The 25,535-nt window shown below is 48.5% G+C and overlaps 8 protein-coding genes across 8 annotated transcripts; 4 read left to right on the top strand and 4 right to left on the bottom strand.

Moving 5' to 3' along the window:
• Positions 1-468: 468 nt before the first annotated feature.
• On the bottom strand, positions 469-3,003 carry ONS95_004168 (uncharacterized protein; the record flags this gene model as incomplete). The annotated part of the gene is made up of 3 exons (XM_058497514.1): positions 469-658; positions 712-1,492; positions 1,608-3,003. Coding segments are annotated over 2 exons (1,398 nt in total). The 3' UTR covers positions 469-658; positions 712-1,490.
• Positions 3,004-5,040: 2,037 nt separating this feature from the next.
• On the bottom strand, positions 5,041-6,078 carry ONS95_004167 (uncharacterized protein; the record flags this gene model as incomplete). Its single annotated transcript, XM_058497513.1, has 1 exon — positions 5,041-6,078. The coding sequence occupies one exon, from the start codon at positions 6,076-6,078 to the stop codon at positions 5,041-5,043; it is 1,038 nt and encodes a 345-aa protein (XP_058352238.1).
• Positions 6,079-6,658: 580 nt separating this feature from the next.
• Positions 6,659-7,078, top strand: ONS95_004166 (uncharacterized protein; the record flags this gene model as incomplete). Its single annotated transcript, XM_058497512.1, has 1 exon — positions 6,659-7,078. One exon carries the CDS (start codon positions 6,659-6,661, stop codon positions 7,076-7,078), a length of 420 nt encoding a protein of 139 aa, XP_058352237.1.
• A 503-nt stretch (positions 7,079-7,581) lies between these two features.
• ONS95_004165 (uncharacterized protein) lies at positions 7,582-8,220 on the bottom strand (the record flags this gene model as incomplete). Its single annotated transcript, XM_058497511.1, has 3 exons — positions 7,582-7,759; positions 7,869-7,994; positions 8,081-8,220. 3 exons carry the CDS (start codon positions 8,218-8,220, stop codon positions 7,582-7,584), a joined length of 444 nt encoding a protein of 147 aa, XP_058352236.1.
• Positions 8,221-9,146: 926 nt separating this feature from the next.
• ONS95_004164 (uncharacterized protein) lies at positions 9,147-13,694 on the top strand. The gene is made up of 3 exons (XM_058497510.1): positions 9,147-9,204; positions 9,279-12,354; positions 12,535-13,694. The coding sequence occupies exons 1-3, from the start codon at positions 9,172-9,174 to the stop codon at positions 12,561-12,563; spliced, it is 3,138 nt and encodes a 1,045-aa protein (XP_058352235.1). The 5' UTR covers positions 9,147-9,171; the 3' UTR covers positions 12,564-13,694.
• A 2,478-nt stretch (positions 13,695-16,172) lies between these two features.
• ONS95_004163 (uncharacterized protein) lies at positions 16,173-18,259 on the top strand. Its single transcript, XM_058497509.1, has 4 exons — positions 16,173-17,089; positions 17,252-17,424; positions 17,492-17,691; positions 17,780-18,259. Exons 1-4 carry the CDS (start codon positions 16,975-16,977, stop codon positions 18,084-18,086), a joined length of 795 nt encoding a protein of 264 aa, XP_058352234.1. The 5' UTR covers positions 16,173-16,974; the 3' UTR covers positions 18,087-18,259.
• A 27-nt stretch (positions 18,260-18,286) lies between these two features.
• Positions 18,287-20,911, bottom strand: ONS95_004162 (uncharacterized protein; the record flags this gene model as incomplete). The annotated part of the gene is made up of 6 exons (XM_058497508.1): positions 20,524-20,911; positions 19,941-20,354; positions 19,803-19,833; positions 19,459-19,686; positions 19,158-19,404; positions 18,287-19,091 (listed from the first exon to the last, which is right to left on the bottom strand). The coding sequence occupies exons 1-6, from the start codon at positions 20,581-20,583 to the stop codon at positions 18,287-18,289; spliced, it is 1,785 nt and encodes a 594-aa protein (XP_058352233.1). The 5' UTR covers positions 20,584-20,911.
• A 3,186-nt stretch (positions 20,912-24,097) lies between these two features.
• ONS95_004161 (uncharacterized protein) lies at positions 24,098-25,414 on the top strand (the record flags this gene model as incomplete). The annotated part of the gene is made up of 3 exons (XM_058497507.1): positions 24,098-24,620; positions 24,685-24,889; positions 24,937-25,414. The coding sequence occupies 3 exons, from the start codon at positions 24,098-24,100 to the stop codon at positions 25,412-25,414; spliced, it is 1,206 nt and encodes a 401-aa protein (XP_058352232.1).
• Between the last annotated feature and the right edge of the window lie 121 nt (positions 25,415-25,535).

Here is a 25,535-nt window from a genome sequence, read left to right as displayed (position 1 = left end):
GAAGAGGACCAAGATCTGTCATATTGACAATCGAGCCGCCGCGCCGCTCAGGCTAAAGATGTAGAAAGCTTTACTTGGATTTGATTTGCTAGCTGTCAGCGAGGCATGAAGATCATTGCACAGACTTTCGGAAAGAAAGCAGATTCCACGTAAATTCAAGTCATAAGCGAGAGGCTGAGCGTTTGACGTTATTTACATTTCGCTTCGAGAGGAAACGCCAAGCCTAATATTTCAAGACAACTCTCATAGCACACTCGATATGTAGGTCATAGATCATTCGAAGTCAAAATAGAAGAAATTTGACGACCAGAAAATTCTGAGAACATCACCCTATCATTCCAGCGTTATGACATTGCCATCATCTACTCATCTGCACCCAATAAGCAAGCGATATCAATCGCTGCCGAAATCGCGCCCAAACTCCGACATCTCGGCAGACTGCTGACATGCATGATAGCGTGCAGCGCCCACAGCTGACATCTGACCCGCATCCTGACCGACTCCACGCATCTCATTGGTGCTCGCCCACGCCCTCGGTTCAGGTCACGAATACCGAGCTCGACGATCACTAATCTGGATCTGGCAAGCCTCGCTCTACGGCTTCGTCCGCAAACCCCTGTGCTCACGGCTTTAGCGAAGCGTGGTGTTATGTCCCTTTCTGTACGTACTTCAGCCCTGTGTGCTTATGGCTTATGGATAAGCGGAACGTACACGTACATGATGACGTTATGATGCGAGATCTTGTCAGGAACAGGAAATGATATGGAATATTCTGGGAAGGATTCTGGAATATCCGCAATGTCGCTGATGTAGAGTGAGGAAGAAATGGCGGTCATGGAATCATCGATGGACTGAATGAGATCTGATTTGAGCTTACACAGCGGGGTGCTTTGCCGAGAGCCGACTACATTGCGATAATATAGGGACTGTAGAATGGCTGCTCACTTATTGGAGCTTACAAGGTGCAAACTGTGACCTGAAACGGTGAGCATAACGATTAACGAAGAAGCTTGAACAGTCAACTTGTAGATTGAGGAAACAATGGTATGATTTCTTTTATATGCAGCATGTAAAATGCTAGTGGTGATCTATCTGGGTATGTCGCACTACTATATACGAGGTGGGTAGAGAAAGGTAAATACAATGCCGATGCAGCAAGCCTAAATGCAGCGCCATTTTATGCCAGAAGTCCGGTACACCGCAATGCTTTGTTGATGCAGAGGTAAAGATAAGAAAGACAAAGAGAGAACAAAGTTGCTGGTATGTACGTGTAGAAATAAAGCACCCGAACTACAAAAAGAGATCGAAACCAGCGATCACACGCTTTTGGAGAAACATAATCGTAACAAAATCAAAACGCTTATGAACAGCTCCAATGCGACCAAAAAGCAACAGTGGGATTCAACCCCGTTGTCTAAACACAGGCAAACCAGTCGCCTTGATCCTTTCCGATGTTGCTGTACACCACTGCAGCTCAGTCGCCATATTCATCCTGTAAGTTGTGCTCAGCTCCGTGAACGTCAACCACGCCGCATCGAAGGGGAAAAGGCACAAAACTCTACCCACAACATTTTGGTCACGAGCAAAGAAATATTCTAAGCACTGACATGCTATTCTCGACCATTTGTAGCTCTCTTGGATGGCGAAATTCAGGACTGGTATAGCTGACGGGTCATCCTCCTTGAGTACTTCTGCGACTTGTCGGACAAGAGAGAAGAGGGCGACTCGGACGCCGGTGAAAAGAGTGAAACTAGTAGCGACAGTGATATTGGAAAATTTGATTACGTCGGTGTGGAGCCCGTGCCAATTCGCTGCTTCAGTGCTGTATATCTCTGACGAGTATTCTTCGAAAAGGTCTGTCTTCCACTCGTTCAAATCTGAGACCAAGCCATTCAACCTTTTGAGATGTCGGCGTAAGGCACCCGGACTTCGATTGGCGCATCTGTCGAATAGCTCCATTTGCCCAGGTATTTGATATGCGATATCAAGTAGGCTGTGAGCCGGGTGGCGGAAATGCGGGTGGTCATCTCTCCAATCAAAGTCAGTCCACTCAGGTCGTGAGAGGAATGACCCTCTTCGCTCCAGAAAACTGAACGAAATTTGGGCTGTACGATAACCGAGAAAGTTCTCTTGGGCCGCAGAGGTGTGGAGGGCTGCCGGACCAGCATGTTCAATCAAAGCTCCCACACCTTTCAGATGCAGCGAAAAGCCGGGCCAGGATTTGTGGACCAATAGATCTGACATCGAACAAGCCAATGCAGTTGCAGAGAGCATGGTAGCTTTTTCAGGGTCCTTATCGTCAACATACTGGTTGAAACCTTCCCGGAGTCTTCGCAAAGCAATGATTTGAATCTGCATTGCCTGCGCTGATATCCTCCTATCATTCCTTTCGATACTGATGAGACTCAGAGCGGCGGCAAGCAGAGCCTCTTTGAGCATTTGTCCACCTGATGACATTGCCTCAATAGAAACCGCGGTCGTCCATGAGTTGTAGCATATCTCGACCCTGAGAACATCAGGTGAAGGTGGGTTCGATGCTTGTGTAGAGGTGGGAACCAGGGATCTTGCAGAAATCGATGGGATTACTTCCGGATTTAGAGTTGTCGCTAGAGTTCCTGCATTTGGAGCTGGTTGGTTTCGGTAGTTGAATGCAGCAATGAAAGCCCCGGAGTAAGCAGGTCCCAGATCTATCCTGAATGGAAGGCCTAGCGACCATTTGACACCCTTGTCGACCGCAAAGCGTGTGACTGAGACTTGACCTGGTGGTGGCGGAGTCTCGTAGGACTTAGAGGATGACGAAGGTCCTGATTTGTCTTGTGATGGGCGGTTCGATGTGTTGGAGGTGCTGTCTTCGATGCCGGCTAAAGTGTTTACTGTGTTGTCTGAAAGACCTCGTTCCTTGTTTCTTTGACGGAATGCCCGCACGTTCTCCCTGACTTGTTGCCTTCGTGCTTCAGCGCGCTCGGCTTCTGTACCTGGTCGTCTCGGACGTCCTTGAGGCATGGCAAATAAGGTATGTATGCACACCACGAGGTGGGGGTGGGATCAAAACGGGAAGACATTGCGGCAGTGGTAAGCGGTAATATAAGGGACTTGGTACTGTATGCCTGCAAAAGATCTATCTTTGGTCAGTACGAATCATCCAGATGCTGACGCCGAGTTCGCTACTTGGAAGGTTCTCCTCACTAGGTGCTGGTTCATGAGCATTCTATCGCGGTTCGGTCTCAGGCAGACACAATGATAGCAGGCCATGCAACAACATGCCTGTAGTGATGCACGACAGGTGTGGGCAAGTGCTGCAAGTCCCGTTTATGCCGTCCCTACAGGCTTGCCGAGATCCCGCCACCGGCCACTTCTACGTCCGTAGCGCAACACCATCACTGGAAAAATGCGACCCGTCAGCATTGATTCGCCAGCAAGCGATCGACAATACAACAACCCTTTCGGTACCTGCAGTGGTCGTATTCTGTATCCATATTGGCTTGATTATCAGAGCAACAGTCGGCGGTCAGCAGCTCACGTAAAGCCTCGCGTGTCGGCTCGGTGTTAGAAGGCTACAATATTCCTCGACCCCCCCAGGCTCAGGATTCCATAACTTGCTGATATTCTAGTCCTTGGAGGAACGCCACCTGGGAATGAAGATTCTTCGATAAACTGTTCTTTCCCACATTGGCCAAATTGGCTCCGTTGAAACATACCTCTGTCTGCCGAGATTGTTATTTGTTCCACATCATAAGATGCGTATTACTTCTCAGTTCTTCTTCTTTGGTGCAGAACGAGCAAATCGCTTCTTTTGCCATATGTGGAGCTCATCGACGAACAGGGACAACCGCTAGCCTTCGATCAAATCCTTTAGAAGCATGAACAGCCACATATCAAATGCCATTGAGATTCCAATGGCTAAGAAGCTATATCAAGTCTTCAAGGACCTGGGCAGAGAGGCGGCAGTTTCCTGTTCCCGATTCCGTAGTCGTAGAGCTGTGTACTCTGCATGGAGTGGACGATTCTCAGGCACCTCTATGCTCTCCAATCAAATCCTTGATCTGGTGCTCCAGACCAGCTTGCAATCGACAAAGATGCAGCACGAAAGCCAGCAGATCTAGTCCCATCATGCGAGACTTCACGAAAATAGCCATGGCTTACGGTGCCTTGAGCGTGGCTCCAAAACGAAAACCTTGTAATAGGTTCGAGTCCAGAGAAGCCAAAACGGAGAAGACTCCCGAGTCTAAGTTTGGGCGAGCGACCAAGGATTCTAGGCTTAGTGGATAAACATAGACTCAGATGCTCTGGAACAAATCCTTCAACCTTTGGACTCAACAGCTCTGACGACCTCACAGCAGCGAGTCTCGATTCTGCCAGGCATTCCAGATTTTCTTATTGGGTCGAACTGGGCGTTATTCGAGCCCATTTTTGGCTGCATGCAAGCAGTGAGATTGTGCATCGAACCTTCAAGGATTTTGAAACAGCCACAAGCGATCGGCTGTAATCAGAAAAGGGACGAAAGTAGAATAGGGCCAGTCATCGATCCGACACTGCAGAATTGGCAAACCTTCTCACTATGCTGCATGCTGCATTGCGACTCTATTCAATTCGTTGAATTTCGTTCCTTTGCAGTATGTAGTCGTATATCATTTGAGGGAAAGCGAGTTGTAGATCCTGGCGTAAGAAGCATTGAGCCGGAAGTTGGCGCTGCGAAGTCGTCTTCGAATGATGTTCGGCGAAGGTTTGCTAGACGTCGAGGTGCAAGCAATATCCGACATGCCACAAGGTTCAATTGAGATGGAGGCGCGCTAATCAGCTATTTTAATCAAGCCGGAAGCCCCTTTGGTCAAACCGTTTCCAGCAACACACCAGATCCAAATATGCTTCTTTCCCCGAGACAATCACCTTTTCATTCTATTCAAATCCAGATGTATGTACCTGGCGTGTTGTCCCTGATATTGAAAAACTCGCAGGTTGAGAGCAAAGGAGTTTCCTGGTCTCCCGTTGCTCGATTTCAACGCGAGGCGATAAGTTTCTCGCCGCTTCTTCGAGCTGTCATCAAGAGTCGAACTCAAATCCTTCCAATTCTTTCATAACAGTATCGAATAACAGCGTCATATGAGGATCTTGAGCCGTGGTGAGCACCATCCTGTAAATCTTCAGACAGTCCACCCTTGGAGGGATGACTCCCCTGAAATCGTCGAACTTCGCCCGCTCCTCAACTTCCTTGCTGATAGCTTCCACAACGCCTCTCTCCCACCCATCGAGAGGTGCTTTTATAAGTTTGGTTCTTGTCATGGGCCACGCGTTGTATGGCTCTGACAATTGGTCGTTGATTTTCTCAACGCGATCCAGCATAGCTGCAACATCCTGAATCTCAACCAAAATCAAGTCGCCCTTGAACGATTGAAAACTAGGGATGATAGTGAAGGTGATTGATTGTAGGCTGCCGAACCATGAAATTGTTTTGCTACACCAGCGGTGTGGGATTTGGTGTCCCATTGGACCACCTTGCAAAGAGTTATTCTGAAGGTACGACTCAGCAATTGAAATGTGCTGAACCTTTGCGAAGTCAGGGCCTAGATCGGTCACTGAGTACAGACCACTCTCAAATGTCGCAATAACATCCTCGGACATATGCAGCGTATCTCGCTCAAACGAAAACCAGACACGGGGTGAGGAAATTGGTGACCCGAACGCCATGGTATAGGATTTCTCAGCCACTGCTCGAGATTCTCGACAGACAGCTGTGATGATGGGAGTCTTAGCAAAAAACCGTGGGGTGTAGCTACGGGCTGGGCCAAACGTCCTCGAAGTCAGGTCTCGTGGATCTCTTCCTGGGAAGCTTTGGCGAAAGTGTATCATGAACTCAAAATCGAAGAATTCATCATTTGAGGGGCCATCGACATCAATATCTGACCGAACTTGGAAACACATTCCATCGTGAGGGGCCTCCATCTGAAACATGATAACACGAGGTCCAGGCAATGCTGCTTCCCAGATGTATTGGCGTATTTCCAACGGGAATTCTTGAAATTGGGAAAATGTCGAGGATTGCTGTTCAGCATGGCTGGACGAAGGCACCAGAGAATCCATATTCTTGTGCTGGTCGCGATCGAGGATTGAGACTTGAACCCGCCCTGGTAGGCATTTCATCCGGAGTTGGCGTCCGGCATCTGTGTTAAGCTCTCTGGCCCGGTACTTTCTTGAAGAGATGGTGGTGAAGGGCTCGTAGTAACTGACTGAGACAGGACCTGCAGCGAGATATTAAGCAACAGCAGCACCAGCAGTGCCAGAAGCGCTTAGTCATCAGACAACGTGATCAACAGTGATCAACCTCCTTCAACACTCCTCGCTTCACTCCATTGGGTTTCTTCGAGTTGACGTTCAAGCTTTGCAACCGTCTGACTTGTTCAACGATCTGAGACAGACCAAACAAATATCGTTGAGAAAGCTCAATATCCGTTCGGCCAAGTGTACATCACCACCTCTTGCTGATGGCGCAGCGGCGTGATGTCAGGTTCCAGGACGGGACGGCACATAATCCGGGCTGAAATTGCTCCTACCCCTAACCTTATATATTCCATGGCTCTTCTACACGACCGAGACTCCCCAATTTGACCCATCTCAATCTTCATAGCTTTACAAACAAATTCACACTTCGTTTACAATAAAAATGCCTCTCCTTCCAAACGTCAACTTACCGTGGCCGATGACCCTCCACGCCTTCGGCCTCACCTTCTACGGACTTTATCAAACATTCCGCCTTCCATCCTCTCCCAAAACGACCTCCTCAAGAGTTTCTACTCCACCAACGAACCCAATGCTCGGCATCGCCACGTTCGGGCTTGGCCTCGCTTACTTCACAACCTCGTACATGCCACTCGAGCAGAACCAATTCTTTTACGCTACTGTCCCAGTCCGCATCATCCTCGCTTGTATGGCTACCGCGAGACTAGTCTTGGATGGAAAGGTTGGAAGTTTGAGTAAGGAGGATAGGATTAACTTGTTGATGGTGGTAGGGTACGATGGATTGAGTGCGGTGGTTTTAGGATGGTGGTTAGGGAGTTTTGGTGGACGTGTCCCTCGACTTTGATAGCCTGAAGTTTGAATGGCACGGAATTGGGGAGATGTCTACCTCGATTTGGGTTTTGAGCTGAAGGGTCTATGCAAGCGGTCGGAGAGGCTTGTGGAACGGGAATCGGTATTTCACTAAAGGGAATCTCCTCTCCAAACTATTTGAAAGGGCAGATTTTGAGCCGGAGTCCATACTAATTGACCAACTAAAAGCTTCCAAACATTGATAACTATATATTATATGACAGGGCAGTGTCTCTCCCACGCAGACATCTGGCCAACGGTAAGCGACGAACTGACTTGGCAGCAATAAAACGTCAACAAATATATCGCACAGTCGGCGATTGGTCCAGAAAACCACCTTTTTGAGGATTGAACATGACCGACGTCAAATTAACAGAATCATAGATCAGAAGCAAAAACTCATCAAATCCAAGAATGCCAACACTCTATTTCCAATGTACACTAAACCTCCCACTGCAACTTCTTTCACCAAGGTTTTCGGTTCCTCACATCTAGCCTTCACTTCCGATTCGGCACAGCAACCACGATATCAACCGCATACACCATACCAGGACGATGAAAGATAGCCGGTCCGTTAAAACCTAAAGAAGGAGCGAAAGCATCGGCTTTCCACTCATCAGGTATGGAGGACATCATTCCTTCTACAACGGCTTTACCGATGTCGTCGTTGAACTCCCTTTACGTGACATGGATCAGCATTCATCAGACGACAAGCTTCAAATTCATATCCCTAGTCTGAGAAAGAAACCAAAGGGAAGACAGAGAGTAAGTTGAGAGAAACGTACGAAAATGAAACAGTCCGATGGACAATGTCCTTGAGTTCGGCGCCGAGTTCTTTGAGAATGGCAACTATGTTCTGGTAGATTATCTGGGCTTGCTTGAAGTAATCGCCCTCCACGCCCTCGACCAGTCTACAATCGGAATGTCAGTAATGTAATAAGCCCCCTGTGATAGAAATTGCTTCGAGCAAGAGAACATGAGCGTGATTTTTGCTTACTCTCCAGTCGAGGGATCAGCAGCCCATTGTGTAGAAATATATGCAAGTGAGGTATTTGGCGGGACGATAGTGACGTTTGAGAAGAGAGAGTGGTAGGGTTTTGAACCAGCTTTGGGGTTGAAGTGATTTAGACCAGCCATTGAAAATATGGTGAGTGAATTTCGCAAAACTGTTGAACTATGAGCGGATCGAGTTTTAATACTGTGATTGAATGAGAAGAGTAAAATGATCTGAAGAAAATGTCCGGTGAAATAGCCTTTCTTATATAAGTCCTGGAACCAGAATTGGCGAGCGACTTGGTACTATAGTAGTAGGAGGTGGCTTGCGTGGACTGATTCCATATCAGGTGTTCACTCATTCCGCCTCTTCCTCGCCACGCCACATGTTGACCACCGCCCCAGCATTCGCAGCTGAAATGCCTTGAGCGCCGCAGAAAAGCTGCATCTCCAAAAGCTTTCCGGTGTGCTTAGCCTCATCGATACCATCAGCAGCCACAAGTGGGAGTGGAATGCGGGGTAAAGCTGAACGACGTATCAAATACCACAAATGACAGCAAATAGCAGCGAAATTAGATTTCAGGACGCCTCAGTGCTTTCAGCTGAAATGCAGAAGAGCGGAACTTATATTCTAGGACGCAGGTCCACCCAGCACAACGCAAAGATGAGGATATACCCCTCCGTCCTTGACAGCCACTTTTCAGCCTTCGCAGCCCAGAGTCTGAAGCTGACGAATGGCAAGTGCTTTGTCGTTCCTTAGCGTTGTCAAGTTGATTTTGGGAAAACCCAAAACTGGCCTACATTTCTTATCGGACACTGATGAGCTTATGGCGAAGTCAGCATGCGACAATGCTTGGAATGGAGGTTCCCTCGTTTGTTGACTTTCATATTTGTCGACTCGACGTGTGACGATGGAAAGCCAAGCCTCGCTTCGCTGTGTCCCCAGACGAGTCGCATCACTGTGCTGTCATCATCGAAAAATTGCCCCGCCAAATCTCGAACCCCACCTGCCATTGGGCTTCCACCAAACATGCCTCCCAATTTACCATCAACACCCCCCTCACTCCTACAATAATATCTCCACCACTTTTCAAGATGAAGCAGCGCTTCTCTTCCCTCGACGTCAAGGTCTGCCCAACCCTCCTCCAATCTCAATCCATCTGCCACCCACCTCAGCTTGCTAACGTCCGCCCCCTTCCCAGGTCATATCCCACGAGCTCTCCACCTCCCTCCTCTCCCTCCGCCTTTCCCAAATCTACGACCTCTCGTCAAAGATCTTCCTCCTGAAATTCGCCTCCCCGACCTCGAAACACCAAGTTCTCCTAGACTCCGGCTTCCGCTGCCACCTCACGCAGTTCTCCCGCGCTACAGCCGCCGCGCCGTCTGTGTTCGTCTCGCGGCTACGGAAATATTTGAAAACAAGGAGAGTCACGAAGGTTGCGCCAGTGGGTACGGATCGAATAATCGAGTTCCAGTTTAGTGAAGGGCAGTATAGGTTGTACTTGGAGTTTTATGCTGGTGGCAATGTAATACTTACAGATGCCGAGATGGGCATTTTGGCGTTGCTGAGGCCTGTGCCGGAGGGAGAAGGGCAGGAGGAATTAAGAGTGGGATTGAAGTACTCGTTGGATAATCGGCAGAATTTTGGGGGTGTACCGCCTTTGACGGAGGAGCGTTTACGAGATGCCCTACAGAAGTCGGTGGACAGAGGGGATGATGATCTGGTTGCTGGGAAGAAGTCCAAGAAGAAGGAGTCGGATGCGCTGAGAAGAGCACTGGCTGTTTCAATCACGGAGTTCCCTCCAATGTTGGTGGATCACGCCATGAGAGTTACAGAGTTCGATTCATCCCTCAAACCGGCAGATGTACTACAGAGTCAAGAACGATTAGACCACTTAATGCGATCATTGCAAGAAGCACAGAGAGTCATCCAGGAGATCACAAGTTCGGAGACCGCCAAAGGATACATCATCGCGAGAAAGAAGGATGGGTACGAGGATGCGGCTCCAGCAGACGTGGCGAGGAAGTTTCTGATATATGAGGATTTCCACCCTTTCCGGCCAAAGCAGTTTGAGAACGATCCAGCGACGGTATTCTTAGAGTTTGAGGGATTCAACAAGACCGTGGACGAGTTTTTCTCTTCCATTGAGGGGCAGAAGTTGGAATCTCGCCTGCAGGAACGAGAACAAACCGCAAAACGCAAGATTGAAGCTGCAAGACAGGACCAAGCCAAACGACTGGGTGGATTGCAGGAGGTTCAAGAGCTGAATATACGGAAAGCTGGTGCGCTTCAAGCAAATCCTGAAAGGGTGCAAGAAGCTATGGATGCAATCAACGGTCTCATTGCGCAGGGAATGGATTGGGTGGAGATCGGAAACCTCGTTGGAATAGAGCAGAAGAGAAACAATCCTGTTGCTTCAATCATCAAGCTGCCCCTGAAACTTCAGGAAAATACCATTACCTTGTTGCTAGATGAAGAGGAGTTCGCTGAAGATGACGAGTCAGCCTACGAAACCGGAAGTGATGTATCTGATAGCGAAGACGAAGCTCCAAAGAAGGACCCCAAGCAGAAAGCTGTGGAAAAGAGGCTGACAATTGACATCAACCTTGCTTTATCTCCGTGGGCAAATGCCAGAGAATATTACGACCAGAAACGATCCGCAGCAGAGAAGGAACAGAAGACATTGCAATCATCAACAAAAGCATTGAAGAGTCAGGAAGCGAAGATTGCGCGTGATCTTAAGACCGGACTGAAGCAAGAAAAGGCTGTTTTGCGACCTGTTCGGAGGCAGATGTGGTTCGAGAAGTTCACTTGGTTTCTCTCTTCTGACGGATATCTAGTCCTTGCGGGAAAGGATGCTCAGCAAAATGAGATTCTGTACAGAAAATATCTGAAGAAAGGCGATGTTTACGTCCACGCCGAAGTACAAGGAGCTGCATCCGTTGTTATCCGCAACAATCCCAAGACACCTGATGCTCCAATTCCACCATCTACATTATCACAAGCAGGAACATTATCAATTTCATGCTCGTCCGCCTGGGATGCGAAAGCTGGCATGTCAGCATGGTGGGTGGATGCCATTCACGTTTCCAAATCAACACCAACAGGAGATTTTCTGCCAACGGGCAACTTCATGATAAGTGGAAAGAAGAATTTCTTGCCTCCAGCAGCATTACTGCTTGGGTTTGGCGTTTTGTTTCAGATCAGCGAGGACAGTAAGGCAAGACATAATAAACACAGAATACAAGACGACACACCTAGTACAACAGGCTATGCCGAGTCAACAGTCATAGAGTCTGTCCCAGAGCTTGACGACGATCAAAACAGTATACGTGATGACTACCCGGAATCTGAGGCGGAAGAAGATCAGCACACTTCAAACCCACTGCAAACACAACAGCGAGTAGAGCCCGTCATCTCCGATGGTGACGAGGACGAAGTAGTAGCTGAGGTTGCGGAACTGCAGATTGAAGATTCAAAAGAGCCACAAGTGGATTTTGAAGACGAATCCGACGACGAGATTTCTGCGCATACACCAGCAACAGGGGCTCAAACTCCTAGCACCACAGCACCGAAAGGACCGGCCCCACCAAAACGTGGGAAGCGGGGAAAGGCCAAGAAGATAGCCACGAAATATAAAGACCAAGATGAAGAGGATCGGATCTTCGCCCAAAAGCTCATTGGTGCCTCTGCTGGCGTAGAGAAAGCCGCCGCTGAGGCGGAAGCGAAGGCAAAGCGAGAAGCAGAATTGGCATTTCAAAAGGAGAGAAGAAAAGCGCAGCATCAGCGAACGCAAAAGGAGATGGCAGAGCATGAAGCAGCGCGCAAAGCTATGCTTGAGGATGGGTATAATGCCGATGACGCTGAAGAGGAGAAGATGACGAGCCTGGATGCATTGGTGGGTAGGCCACTGAGAGGTGATGAGGTTCTTGAGGCTATCCCTGTATGTGCACCTTGGGCAGCAATGGGCAACTACAAATACAAGGTGAAGCTGCAACCAGGCACTCAGAAGAAAGGAAAGGCAATAAGAGAAATCATGACTCGCTGGGTTGGCGATATGACTGTCAAGGGGAAATTGGATGAGACGAGTTCGGATCCTGAAAGAATGTGGCCTCGGGAGGTAGAGCTATTAAAAGGTTGGAAAGTAGAGGAGGTTACCAACACTGTATTTGTCGGAAAAGTGAGGGTAATGATGGCGGGTGGAGCCGCTGCAGCCGCCAGCAAGGGTGGGAAGACAAAGGGGAAAAGTGGCGGTGGCAAGGGAGGGAACAAAGGCGGTAGGTAACTCCCCTCCACATAGAAATACTATGATGCAGAACTTTACGGCATAGAATTAGACAAAATAGATATCAGCATTTGTCTAAAGCCCCAAGTTAAGGATCATTTCCCTGGCGAGAAGATAATCACTTGAATGCTTAAGTTCTTCTCGCGTTGCTGACAACATAATACCTGTAAAGTACCTGGAGACCAGTCTTGGAGAATGTAGTCCACAAGAACGAGTGTGGGTTACCCAAGAATGGCAGAGCATTGAGAAGCTTAACAAGTACTGATCCAAAGCGAATACTTGAAAGATAAAAGGTCAACCAGCGGAGCTAATTCGGCAAGGAAGCGAGAATAACAACAAAACAGACCATGGAGGCATTGAATAAAACCGAAGGAAACCGGCAAGGACAACTGATGTCGAAAGATGCGTACCTAGACAGGGGCCTGTGAACTTCACGTTAATGCCAGAGTACAACACTTGGAGTATATCTGTGCGCGATGGAGATGATCTAAAATGCCACCAAGTCTAGGGCGATGTCGTGAGACAGGGCTTGGTCCGCGAGGCAACACGAAGATGGAGATGCTCACCAACAAGTTACCCATGTGCCGTCCCATGGCTTCGAGCTTGAAATAGCGGCCATCATGACAGAGTAACCAAGTCAGTCAGTTGCGTCGCCGCTTCATCCTCTGCTACCACCAATTGCCAACAAAAAAGAAGTAAAATTTCCGACGAGTCTGCTCTCAAACAAAATCGCAGCAAGAAACTCTCAGCAGCACCATATCTCGAGGAACATCGCACATCCATCGTCGCAGTATGGTCTACACTGACAGCTGTCTGGGCATGCTTTGAAGAGAGGAGCTTCAGGGACGTGGGGCTCCTTCATCAGCGGGCGGAGGTGGAGACCTCAACTCTCAAAGGTGGATAGGCGCCATAGGGTGCAGGAGGTAGAAGAGACGATGCAAGGCTGGTGTGGCTGCTGAGAGGGGAAATTGTTTGAGAATTGAAGGGGGCAGAAGAGTTCAGATGTTCGAGGAGGTGGAGGATGAGGAGCAGGAGGAGGTCGATGGGAGGTTGATGACGACGATTGAGCGGGAGGAGGAAGAATAGGGGAGATATGAGAAGAAACGGGGTAGAAGATTATATGGCTGTTGAGGAAGTTGCGATTGGTCATGAGGCAGTCGCGGAACGATGTTGCGGAAGGCACGGTGAGAAAATCTGGACGCTTGACCAGAATTCATGGAAACGGGAAGGTGCAAGGTGGGCAGTTTGGGGAGCAACACACCCTCTTGATTTCCAAATGTCAGGTTTCATATGTATGTTACTTGATAGTCTACGAGTGAAATATAACTCCAGAGTCTGCGTCCTGCTCATCTTGATCCCAATTTGTTGACTTGCAAGAGCCAGGTCTCGCTTGTTCGCGTTCCTACCCGTGCCGATGCCCGATTTCAGAGTTTACAAGCAGCTCCACACTCCTTGAACTAATTTTAGATTAAGGTAGACAAAACACAGTCTTTTCCTGAGAAAGACGTCTCATTTTGCGTAGAAGATGGGCTTTCTTTCAGTGTCCTTCGGCTGTGATTCAACCCCACCCAAAGCTTTCGCTGGGGTCTTTGGGCGACTACCCATTCACGGAAAAGATCGAGCACATGGTCTCAAAACTATAAATAATATTATTGCCCTACGCTCTTTGATTTTTTCAATCAGATCTATTCATGGTGCAAAGGCCATGCAACCCCACCAGCATGAAAGAAAAGACACAGTGGCTCGCTTAGCTGCATCACAAAGAAACATTATTCCTATAAAACACCTCCCAGAACGCGAATTTCGTGTCAATGCTACTCCAAACAAGATCAAAACACAACTCAATCTATCATCATGAGCAGTCAATCAAAGGGGAAGGAGGAATACAAAGAGTAAGCCTTGAACAATCAAGCCCAAACCAATTTTCGTACTTGAAATCCCTCTCAACTCACATGTACACTCCACAGTAATATTTTACTGCAAACCCACAAATGGCGCTCGGTACCAGAAGGTGTGGCGGAATCTCATTGGAATACTTGGAAGAAGGAAACGAATAAAACCAATGGAAGGAGGCAGGGAAATGAACTTTCGGAAGGAAATGCACCAATAAAGTCTGTTGGTTGCTGTAGCGTTATGTGAGATACGGCAGGAAGGACAGTTTCACGTCCAAATGTTGTAACTTTATGTACTCAGATGGTTGAAAAGACGTCTTACAAAATAGCTATGCATTTTATGCGTAGTTGATTCAATCTATGCTCCGAGCGTCCAGAATTAACCGCACCGGTGGATTCCAAACCATCGTTTGTAGCCAGGAGTAACTTTTGAATGCACCATATGAGATAGATGAACCCATTGGAGTAGCGCTGATCCTAAACCTAGAAATTGGGACTCCACGTTGCATACCGGTGAATCAGCTCAGTAGGTGCCTTCATCTCAGACATTCACAGACTATTCTAATCACGGCAATAGAAGCTCAGGACGGAATAGTACTACAATACGGGTCTGTAAAACGCGGAGACGAAGCTGCAAACGCTGCAGAACGGAAGAAAGACATCTACGAGCGTTAACGGATTGGAGAGGCGCATGAGGGAGGCGAGAAAAGACGAGAGAAAAAGAATATAAGCTCTATAGAGGAGAAATTTAGAGCAGAGAAGCTGGAGAGTGACAAGAAGTGAAAAGCGTGGGGCATTTGAATCCGGATATGTCGCATGGCAGAGGGTGTCGTGGATGGCAGAGCTGGGGGTTCTTGTTTACTAGTCTCTTCTTCTGTGAGTAGAGGATAACATAAAAAGATATCTCAAAACACGCACATGGCTCTCGCAAATCACTCAGCTCGATACCACCCTTCCAATTACGTGAAAGTCGATATCCCGAAGAAACGCATGTGACAAAGCAATAAGAATCCGTAATGAACTCCAGTTCCCGAGCTATACCAAGCAGAAGTCGTGGTTACGAATTGTTGTGCTTAAAAGCCTTTGAGAAGATAAGGGAAATTCGGCTTTCATGCAAAGAGCAGAAACCAAGAGAATGAAGAACTATAAAAAGCCTAGAAGGATGGAAGCCAAGAAAAGAAGCGGGGTAAAGCTGGCAAGTAAAGACGTTGTCGTACTCTCATGTGATAACAAATTTAAGAAAGTGGTGCAGAAGTGACGGTTTCAGTGGGAACGCTTGTCATCGGAAGAGCCATGAAAGCATGCCCTTATTTATTAGTCTCCTATTTTCTGATCCTCAACCCAGATTGAAATGTTATACCGTTGAGCAAGACAGAAGCCCACTGAAGTATCAGTGCTTAAAATCAGCGGCTAGATAGACAGCTGAATTACCGTCACGTTCACAGGCTGCGATTCAAAAGTCCGAAGAGTAGGTATGGTCATTCACAATGATATCCCATGAGCACACCATAGTGGACGACCATAAATCAGGAAGGTGACAACAATCTGCCAGAACCTATTAAATAGCGAGGTGAGATCGGGGGATCTGCAAACTTTAATCCTAGCCACCCGTGCATATTCTCCTTGAAATCCCCCCAATCATGGGATCTGATAAGGATTGAAGATTCACGGCTAACCCCTCCTTCCTATTTCATAACAAGCCGATCTCAATTCGGATCTTGTGCGTCCTCCAAGCTGCACGAAATACCTGTGGTGGAGCTCGGCAGTCACACGCGAAGACTGATGCCGGCGCGTGCAGCAAATGCTTGTCTCGATGTGTTGATGTACCTCTCGCTAAAGTCGAAGATTGGCCAGGATCTTGTTTCCAGTTGCCTGATCGGCGAGCTCCGTGTTAATCTTGTGCCCTCAGTTTCCTTGAGACACATCGAACTGCAAGTACGTGAGAGAATCGGGTTGCTCCAAAAACCACCAATTGCGCACATTATTCGCACGCGCACTCTCATAATCATGGTGGATGCCACCCGACTCGGCATTATGGCCTGCAACCAGCCTTGTCCACCGATGTCAACACATCTAACAGGTGCGGAGACGAAACCCCTAGGTTGCAAACGATTCGACACCACGCCTCACGAGTAAGGGCCCGCTAGTCTGTAAAAAAAGTCTGTGCCTGAATCTCCATAACTGTATCGAACACTTAAAGTACAAATAGCCTTCTGATAGGATAGGTTTGCCCTGACGAAAGAGGAAAAGGGCTCTGGATAATGGATGGTTGGTGCTCTAATACTCCTCACACTTCAGGACCGTCAACAAGAGCCATCCTCAAAAGGCAGAGATCTTCCTAACGGGTAGTTAACTTCAACACCAAGCTCGTAACGCTCGCCAAGAGACTAGATGATAAGAACATATGCAACTCAGTCAACCTATCGTTTTCACAACTTCCTTTTCAAGTTCATTGTCCGGTACATTCGAGTCAAGTGTTGACTGTTCCAATGTTGTGCCTCGGATAGGAGTCTTAGATTGGAAGTTCGCAAAGCTGAGAGATTGCAACGAGCAGATCGAATGAACAAGAAGAAGTCCACTGTGACTTGACAGAATTTGTACATAAAGCCCTCTACGCCCGCCCATCGATCAGAATCAGTCTACAATCCATCAACTCAACTCATTCCTCTCTTTTCCAAAGAACTCCGGGCCAGCCAATCTGCTATCCTCCACTCGTCACCATGGTTTCCACTCAATTCCTTGCCGCCCTCGCGCTTGCGATTCTCCCAGCTTTGACAACGGCAGCAGCGATTCCGGAGCCTCAGATTCACACTGACACCGACAACGGTGCTGATAGTATGTAAAGAATTATTACTTCACACCCTCGCTTAATGTTGACTCCGAAACCCCCCCTCCCCCCTCCCCACCTTTCTCTCTCTCAAGCGAGTATATATGCCATGATCAATATGCAAATATGTTGATACCATATCAGCAACTCTCATACTAACAACTCCATAGTCGTTGGAGGATCCGCAGCCGTCGCTGGCCAATTCCCCTACCAGGTCGCTCTCCTCCGTGGCAGCTCTTTGTTCTGCGGTGGCGTCCTGATCAATGCCAACACTGTCCTAACTGCTGCCCACTGCTCAGTCGACTATCCAGCATCCGCTGTTACTGTTCGAGCCGGATCTCTTGTAAGTAGCTCACCATGTTAATGGCTTACCAGTCAATGGAATGCTTTTATACTAACATGACGTAAAGACCTATGCCTCAGGCGGAACCCTCGTCAAGGTCTCCAAGATCATCGTTCACCCAAGCTACAACTCCAGAACCGTCAACAACGACGTAGCAATCTGGCAACTAGCCAGTCCCCTCACAGCCGGCGGCAACATCGGCTACGCAACTCTCCCTGCTCAAGGATCAGACCCAGCAGCTGGTGTGAGCACTACAGTTTCCGGATGGTAAGGCCTCATTCTAATTTGTATTTTTGTTCTCCCCTCGCTGTTTACTTTCTCCGGAAAACATTTCGCTAAGCTGCAACTCTCACAGGGGCTTGACATCTGAGTCCGGAACCACCCTCCCCTCTTCCCTCCGCTACGTCTCTGTCCCAGTCGTCTCCCGCGCCACTTGCCGCTCCCAATACGGCACCTCAGCCATCACCGACAACATGTTCTGTGCTGCCGCTTCAGGCAAGGACTCCTGCTCTGGCGACTCTGGTGGACCAATCACCATCACCAGCACTGGTGTTCTGGCTGGTACTGTTAGCTGGGGTAACGGATGTGCCCAGGCTGCTTATGCTGGTGTATACACCAGAATAGGAAACTATGTTTCTTGGATCAATGCCAACAAGGCATAAATTCAAACGGTGTGGTAACGATAGCAGATGGTTGACTGGGTTGTTCGTTTTGGTGGAACTTGGTTAGTGTGGGATAGGTCAGAAAGGAGTAAGCTTTGGAAAAAGGGCGGTGAAAAGAGAGCGTCACAGGATTGAACCACTAAACCACAATCATTAACACGCACAAAGTTGCCTGAAAATGCTCTAAATCATTGATTGCTCTATGGAACCAACGATATATGCAATTCCATGCCTGCTTCAAGCATACACTTCAAGGAGAATTCAGTGTCGGTCTGCACTCCATCCTGCAAGGCTACTGACTCCTCATGATCCCTGCTCCCTACGCTCATCCAGCTCATCCAAGGATCTGTTATCCTCCCACAAGAATCCTCAACCCGTTGCCTGATCAAAGACGCAAGCACAGCCGCCTGCTGGACCCCCGTAAGCCCCCCGATGCGATCAAATATTGAAATGGCATAATATTGCATCTCGACAGACGCCGAGCTGGCTGCAGCAGCTGTATAGAGCGGCCAGAGGAGGAACCAGGTACTTATGATGACCGGGTGTGCGTTGTTCATATCGAGGGGACTTTCTGAGAACTTGCTCGACGAAGACAGCGAAGTGTCTTGGAATGGCATGCGTGTCACAAAACCTAAATGCTGTGGCACACTTCTTAATATCGCACCACACATTTGACCACAGATATCTGCCGAAATCTGGAATTGCGACTCGAAACCAGGCCAAGAGGCGTCGAGGTGCGTGAGCTGTAGACAGATCGTTTCGTTGAGGATGATTCGTGCTGTTCGCATAATATTCCAGACTTGGGCGACGCAGTAATCATGATAGATGTCGTAGCTTCTCTCAAACACAATGTCTTGGTCAGTGTCTGTGAGAGTGGTCTCATAGATCCAATCTGCTGGGACTTGAGAGAAGATTGAGGAGAGTTCGCGGTCGATGAGTAGAGCAGAAGTTATGATAGTTTCTGGGTCGTGCAGATAGCCGGAACGAATCAGACTGCGGAAATTCCTGAAGCATGATAGCTTGTATCAGCGATTTCGATCTTGGGAATGCTTTTTGGGTAGCTCCACTCACGTGAAATCATCAACAGCTTTGAGATGTTTCCAGAATGGATCATCCCCCGTCATGGAAAATGCTTCTTGACGCAATTCGAGTATCTCTGGTGATATTGGGACGTCTCTATGATAGCAACCGAGGATAACCTGGGTGCTTGCGTGCATGAATAACTTGAAGCTGGTAGGAGATTGCAGCTGAGCTCGACCCCGTAACTTCAGGAGTGCAGCAGTACCGTGCATATGATGTCTCCATTCCTCCAGTAGTTCTACATGGCTGTCAGCTAGGAGATTTGTAATACAGGGATATTTTGTGAATGTACGCTGCTGGGATCCTGCAGTGGTTTTCCACATCGCAATCAATAGGACTGCTTGGAGAGTGCTGTCTTTCATGGCATCAATATGTGACCCGAGAGCTGCATTAATCGTCCGCAAGGCAAGAGCGTACTTGCTCCTCGCATGCCTCATCAGTTCCGGAGACTTGATCTTATTTGCAAATGCAGCGAGACCAGTAGCGGTCATGCCGGTAATCAGTATGTCGTCCAGAGAGCCTATTTGATAGAGAGTCAGGGTCAGTGAGAGATCGGAAGTTGTGATGGGTATCTCTGAGGTCTTTGGTTGCTTGCTCATGAAAGGAATATTCTGTGCCAAGACAATTTGCACTCACCATGGACTTGTTTTGTCTCGTATAATGTAGACTGGAAAGAAAGAACAAATCAGCAATGGCCTGACAAGATCTCCTCGAAGAGCCTCGAAGAGGTAAAGCCAAAATTTCGACAGTATTTTTTTGCAGTATCTGACTTACAAAAGATCCTTGAATTGGTCCGCCTGGAGTTTTAATGAACATTGAAGCAAAGTAGCTCGAACCCCAATCCTCCAGGCTGGGATCCATTGAGAAGGTTGACAGAGGCGCAGTGCACTGTGTATCTTGGGAACTCTGACAGCTGAAATGATCGATAAAAGTGGAGCATTCTGATTTGGGTGGTGGTGGTGATGCCACCGTTGTGACATTCCATTGGTATGTTTTCGGCGACGAAGTGGATGTCCTGTTTGCCTTCCTCTCACACAACGGTATCGAGCTCTGCCGACGTTTTGCATGTACCTTCTCGATTACACTGCTGTTCTCATTCCGGAATGACAGATCGACGAGATTCCGATAGCCATGGCATTCTTTATTCGCTTTCTTGCATTGTCCGCAAGAAGGTATCGCTTGGTCGCACTGGTGTCCCAAATCAGCAATGTTTCTCTTTAGGGAACAGCCGCGGAGGAACGACCAATGGTCGTCCGGGATATACGAGTGCCGAAGCTCTACGCCGTCTGTCTGGCTGTTCGAACCATACAAAAGTACCAGACAAATTATAAATAAATATCTGTTGGATTTTACTTACTCGGATTCGTCTCTTTCTACAAGCTGCGCACCCTTTTGATGGCTTCCCGCAGTAAACCATTGTGACAGAAGCAGTGAGACAGCAAGGACGGTGTGGCGTCGCAACACAAGGTTGAGTCTCTTTAAGATATGGAGGAAGAGAACGGTTTTAAGTTTGTTATTCCAAAGGCCCACAAGTTTGCTGACTTCTGATCTTTTATGCTGAATGTCAGATGTTCGTCCACATATGTCTCTTTCCACTCGCAGGGCTGTCGACCCGATAAATATTCTCCATTCCCCCCTCTCAACAACTCGAAATAGGCATCAGCTTTCGCCTTATCTGCGCCGCACTAGAATCAGAACTTTAAACTGCTGTCAAATGCTCACTTCAATTACAGATTTTATCATGCTACACAGCTAAAGATTCAAGTTCCACGAGCAGACCAACAGGATGCTTGGGAAGCCGAGAACGCGATAGGGCCCGACGATTTGCTTACCTACTTGGGACATATGTCCGAAATGTAGGCAAATTAACCTTCTCGCTTAAACGGTACTCACCCAAGTCTGCCTCCTACTCCTAAAAAACGCGAACACGCAGGGAATATCCTGAAATTCTAGATCTACCGATGAATGATCCCCCGGATTCAACGGGTTGATTCATTAAATATAGTCAGCAAGAATATCCAATATGATTATTACCACGGCGATCCGAAAGGAGCAGCAAATTGCTGAAGGTCGCCTTGGGCACGTACCGGTCAGCAAGAAAACAATTCGGAGGAGTCAAACTTCGAAGGTCAATCCCAATAAGTGTGATCCAATAGTTTCAGTTTGAAAGCCCTACGCTGGTTGATTGAAAGTTACAATAACTGACGAGATTTCCAGGAATTTAGTCAAACGTCATCGGGTGTTTCCTCTCATGTTGCAAACCTATCATCACGGGCATAATAGCAGAGAATCCCTCCGCCGAGTCGAGACCCTCGAAAGACGCTCCCGGGTTCCAGAGCTGTTATCTAGACATGATTACAACCAGTACTACTCTCCCAACCATCCCCAGAATCTGGATCCCCACTATCGTGGTAGGTGGTCGAGAGACCTCCGGTGCTGTCAGGTTCGGCCTTACTTCAACCGTTCACGAGCTGAAATCAAAATGACGTGGTAGAATGTCACCCCAGTCAATGAAGGCTGAGGCGCCATTCATTGTTTCCGTCTTCCAATCGTCTACCGAATCGCCATTCTTTGAGGCCATTCGGGTCACGCGCGATGTTTGTTCGATGAAGCTTCTTCACGATACTTGACGAGATTTCGAGGACCACAGGAAGACTTCGAAGACGAATTACATCCCTTCTATGCTCGTCAGAACTTCCAAACCTGGTTGACATACGGATAGAGCTTTTCTCGCCCTCTTCGCCACCGTTTCGGACGCTGATTTATTCCATCGGTAAAATCCAAATCTCGTTTCTGCCAGACTTGAACGACTCCGTTAACTCAGTGGCTTGCAGGCAGAGCTATCCACTTCGGGGAGAGTCAGAGACAAAGACATAAGTTGGCAGAATCGGAGGAGGCGACTCGAGTCATTTCTGGACGCGAGGACAAGGACGAAAGCCCATGTCTCCAGAGTCCGTGAGCCGTGGAGAGACTTGCGACGACCAAAATCCAGGAAATGTCCTCTCTACATCGTTGGCCAGTGGTGGTGTGCGTTGGGATATGAGGCTATAGAGAGCCTTGCGCGTAGAGGGTGTTGAGCGGAAAGAAGACTTTGTTTGTTGGAGGCGAATTCGGACGGTTACCACGAAGAAAGTGGTCAAACGAAATCCAAAAGCAATCCCAATACACTCATCCATTGACTTCAAAATAAAGTTTTGAAAGCTCCTGCTTCTATCGAGGTTTCCAGCCGGAGCCGGAGCCGGAGCCGAAGACGAAGAAAACAAACACAATGGAATGGAAGGCCCGCCAAAAATTAGGGCTGATCAGCTGACCTTGACAAGAGCGCTCAACGCTGCGTAGCCATCATCAGATCCATCCTGCTTTGACCTTCCGACAAACATCCCAGCTTGCTAAAGCTTCTCAATTGGTCTCAGTCGTGAATAAAGAAGCAACAGCATGCAGTGAGTGCCAAAATAGTTCCTGATCACGTGGTTACTTGGCATTATGACATTCTTCATTCGGAACTCGAGATCTCGCCCTGCATTATTGTTGCATCACACTCATGCTTCCCATCTCAGGTCTTCAGTCCGATGCAGTACCACCACACCGCATGGCAGTAGTACAATATCATCCTGTTCACAAATTTCAGATTCTCTTCGCCTCCCACCCGGGATCTACGGAGGTACAGCGGTTAAGTGTTGTCCCCTGTCGATAGGGGGATCCCCTGGACGCGGATTTTGATATCCTAGAATTGAAGCAATTCTGAAACTAAATTCATAAAAAAAAGTTCAGAATACTCTTGAAGACAAGGGAAATATAGCGGAATAGTTTTTTGTAGCTTTTTCCTATTGTTGTGGTTATTTTGTAAGGGAGAAGTTGTGACACTAAAACGACCGGGGACAACACTTAACCGCTGTACCTCCGTAGAGATTCTCTTCCGCCGTGGGGAGGTAGCATCCAGCGGGGCATCCGAGGTTATTTGTCAAGGGATGCCGACACCCATTTCTTTTGCCTACAAAGACCCAGCACCCAATGTTCAGCAGCCTGTTTACTTGCGGCTGGCTCACTGCCACGATACCCTATACGACTACAGACTGTGCTCTTGGAGGAGTGTTCTTCTGCTCAAGCTGGACAACTCTTTGCCGTGACGTGAGCGACCACCGAACGACAGAGTTCACGAGGCACCTAGGAGCCCCATCAAGCTTTCAAGGAAGCCCATGAGCCACGGCGGTTGATTCGCAGCTAACAACCCTGGTGGAGCGAGCTACAGCACACTCCGAGGGCTCTAATGCCTGTAAAACGGCGACCATCAGCGGAAACCACGGTACTTGTGTCCTAGGGCACGCGTGGGAATGCAGTGAGTGCTGCCGTGCCCACTCAGGCCAGCCCTGGACTCCCAACACATTGACGAGTGACGATGCGCCTTACAAGCCCCCAACGCCAGAGGACCAGACCTGCGCAGCCATTCGGATGAGTGCGAACCCGTCGCCGCCCTCAGTTTAGCCCACATCGAGGGCATCAGATTTGATTGTGATAGCTCGTATGTGAGAGGCCTGGACACACCCATGCTCAATTCCATTAATATCTCCCACATCTCCTCCCCGACTACAATTCCCTTCCTACCTATCGCTCGAACACCGAACTTGACCTGCGACAACCTACTGATCTGTCGAAGCCGGCCTGCTGGTGATGGGAATTGACGACGACTTGCAGTTTAACTTGAAGTGGCTATTGGGGCGAATCGATAGGAATACTTTCCAGAAGAGCACCATTCCGAACGAAAAGCAAGCATAAAGCGAAACCTACGGATGTTGCCGAATCTCGTCCTCCACAGCCCATACCCACTCAGGGATTCGTCCCTCGTTGCTCAAAGCGCAAGTCCCGACACTCGCTGATGCGCATACTCGTTGCGCCTTGAACTACAGAACAATTAAACAGAACCGAAAGGAGCCATGGCTTCCCCTCCCCTTCCAACAGCGGTTCCCTCGAGGATTCCCATCGAAAGCCTGCTTTCACAACCAGCAAGCTCGACCTCTCTTGAAAATTCCACACTACAAACGACACCGCAGGAAATAGAGCTCTCAGCTCAAGAACGAGCGCTTGCGGAAGCACACGATGCAGCCGCACAAGCAGCGGTAGAACAAGCACAGGCCGAAATCGAGATAGACAATGGGTCGGACACAACATCAGATTCAGCGTCGGACGCGGGGTACGAAACAGACTCAATGTATTCCGCATCTACATCAATATCCAGCAGCGTAAGGGATTTTGCATTTGAGAATGGAAGGAGATACCACAAGTTCAGGGAGGGGTCATATAACTTTCCCAATGATCCTAGCGAACAGGATAGAGAGGACATGAAGCATGCGATGATGGTCAATTTATTAGGAGGCCGGTTACACTTTGCACCGCTTGGGGAGTATCCAGGGAATGTGCTCGATATGGGGACAGGAACAGGAATATGGGCGATAGAAAGTTGGTTTCCCAAAATACCACAAGGAATTGAAGGACAGGAGAGTGCTAACATTGGTTTCTCCAGTGGGTGACATGTATCCCAGCGCAAATATCCTCGGTGTCGATTTAAGTCCAATACAACCCGACTGGGTTCCTCCAAACGTCAGATTCATGGTAGATGACGTGGAATCGCCATGGTTGAAGCCTCCAAATTACTACGACTATATACATTCACGGCATACTGTCATGGCAATCCGAGACTGGCCATTGTTGATGAAGAGAGCGCTGGAGTATGTATATCTGTTAGGAAGTAGTGGGAAATGCTAACAATTCCCAGACATCTAAAACCAGGCGGCTGGATGGAAATGCAAGAAATACACCACCACCCATACTGCCACGACGGCTCCATGCCACCCAACCACCCCGTCTCCCAATACTGGGTTCTCATTCACGACGCACTCGCCAACCTTGGAGTAAACTTCAACGCAACCCTCCTCCTGGAAGACATGATGCGAGAAGCCGGTTTCGTGAACGTCTCTACCCGGATCTTCCACGTCCCGATCGGAACGTGGCCCAAGAACAAAGTCCTCAAAATGGTGGGCTTATACTGGAGGACTGTCTTAATGGATGGATTACAGCCGATTGCGCTGGGTCCCATGACGAGAGGCCTAAAGTGGTCGAAAGAGCAGGTTGAGCTCTGGTTGGTTGAGGTTAGGAAGGCGTATATGGATGCTTGGGTGCATTCGCACATGCCGTTACACATCATCTGCGGGCAGAAGCCAGATAACGGAGATAGGGCGCCACACGCTACGTGATTAGCGCCCTTGATCGGATCGAAAGTTCGGACGAATCTAAGGATTGTGGAGAGGCTTGTTGGTTCCCCTCCTTGCTGTTCATGGGTTGCATAGGAAGGAGTCTGGCATATACAAGATTTGG

This window comes from Cadophora gregata, assembly GCF_030347475.1.
Source record: "Cadophora gregata isolate MNR1 chromosome Unknown scaffold_14, whole genome shotgun sequence".
Classification (NCBI taxonomy): domain Eukaryota; kingdom Fungi; phylum Ascomycota; class Leotiomycetes; order Helotiales; family Ploettnerulaceae; genus Cadophora; species Cadophora gregata.
The sequence above is the reverse complement of the archived record's forward strand: the minus strand, read 5'-3'. Positions and strand labels throughout refer to the sequence as shown.

Bases quoted from the DNA above. Each gene is read 5' to 3' on its own strand.
- ONS95_004164 (XM_058497510.1), top strand. From the start codon at position 9,172: ATGAAGCAGCGCTTCTCTTCCCTCGACGTCAAG. The intron at 9,205-9,278 runs GTCTGCCCAACC...CCCCCTTCCCAG, and splicing joins TCTCTTCCCTCGACGTCAAG to GTCATATCCCACGAGCTCTC. The intron at 12,355-12,534 runs GTAGGTAACTCC...ATACCTGTAAAG, and splicing joins CAAGGGAGGGAACAAAGGCG to TACCTGGAGACCAGTCTTGG.
- ONS95_004163 (XM_058497509.1), top strand. From the start codon at position 16,975: ATGGTTTCCACTCAATTCCTTGCCGCCCTCGCGCTTGCGATTCTCCCA. The intron at 17,090-17,251 runs GTATGTAAAGAA...ACAACTCCATAG, and splicing joins CACCGACAACGGTGCTGATA to TCGTTGGAGGATCCGCAGCC. The intron at 17,425-17,491 runs GTAAGTAGCTCA...CATGACGTAAAG, and splicing joins CTGTTCGAGCCGGATCTCTT to ACCTATGCCTCAGGCGGAAC.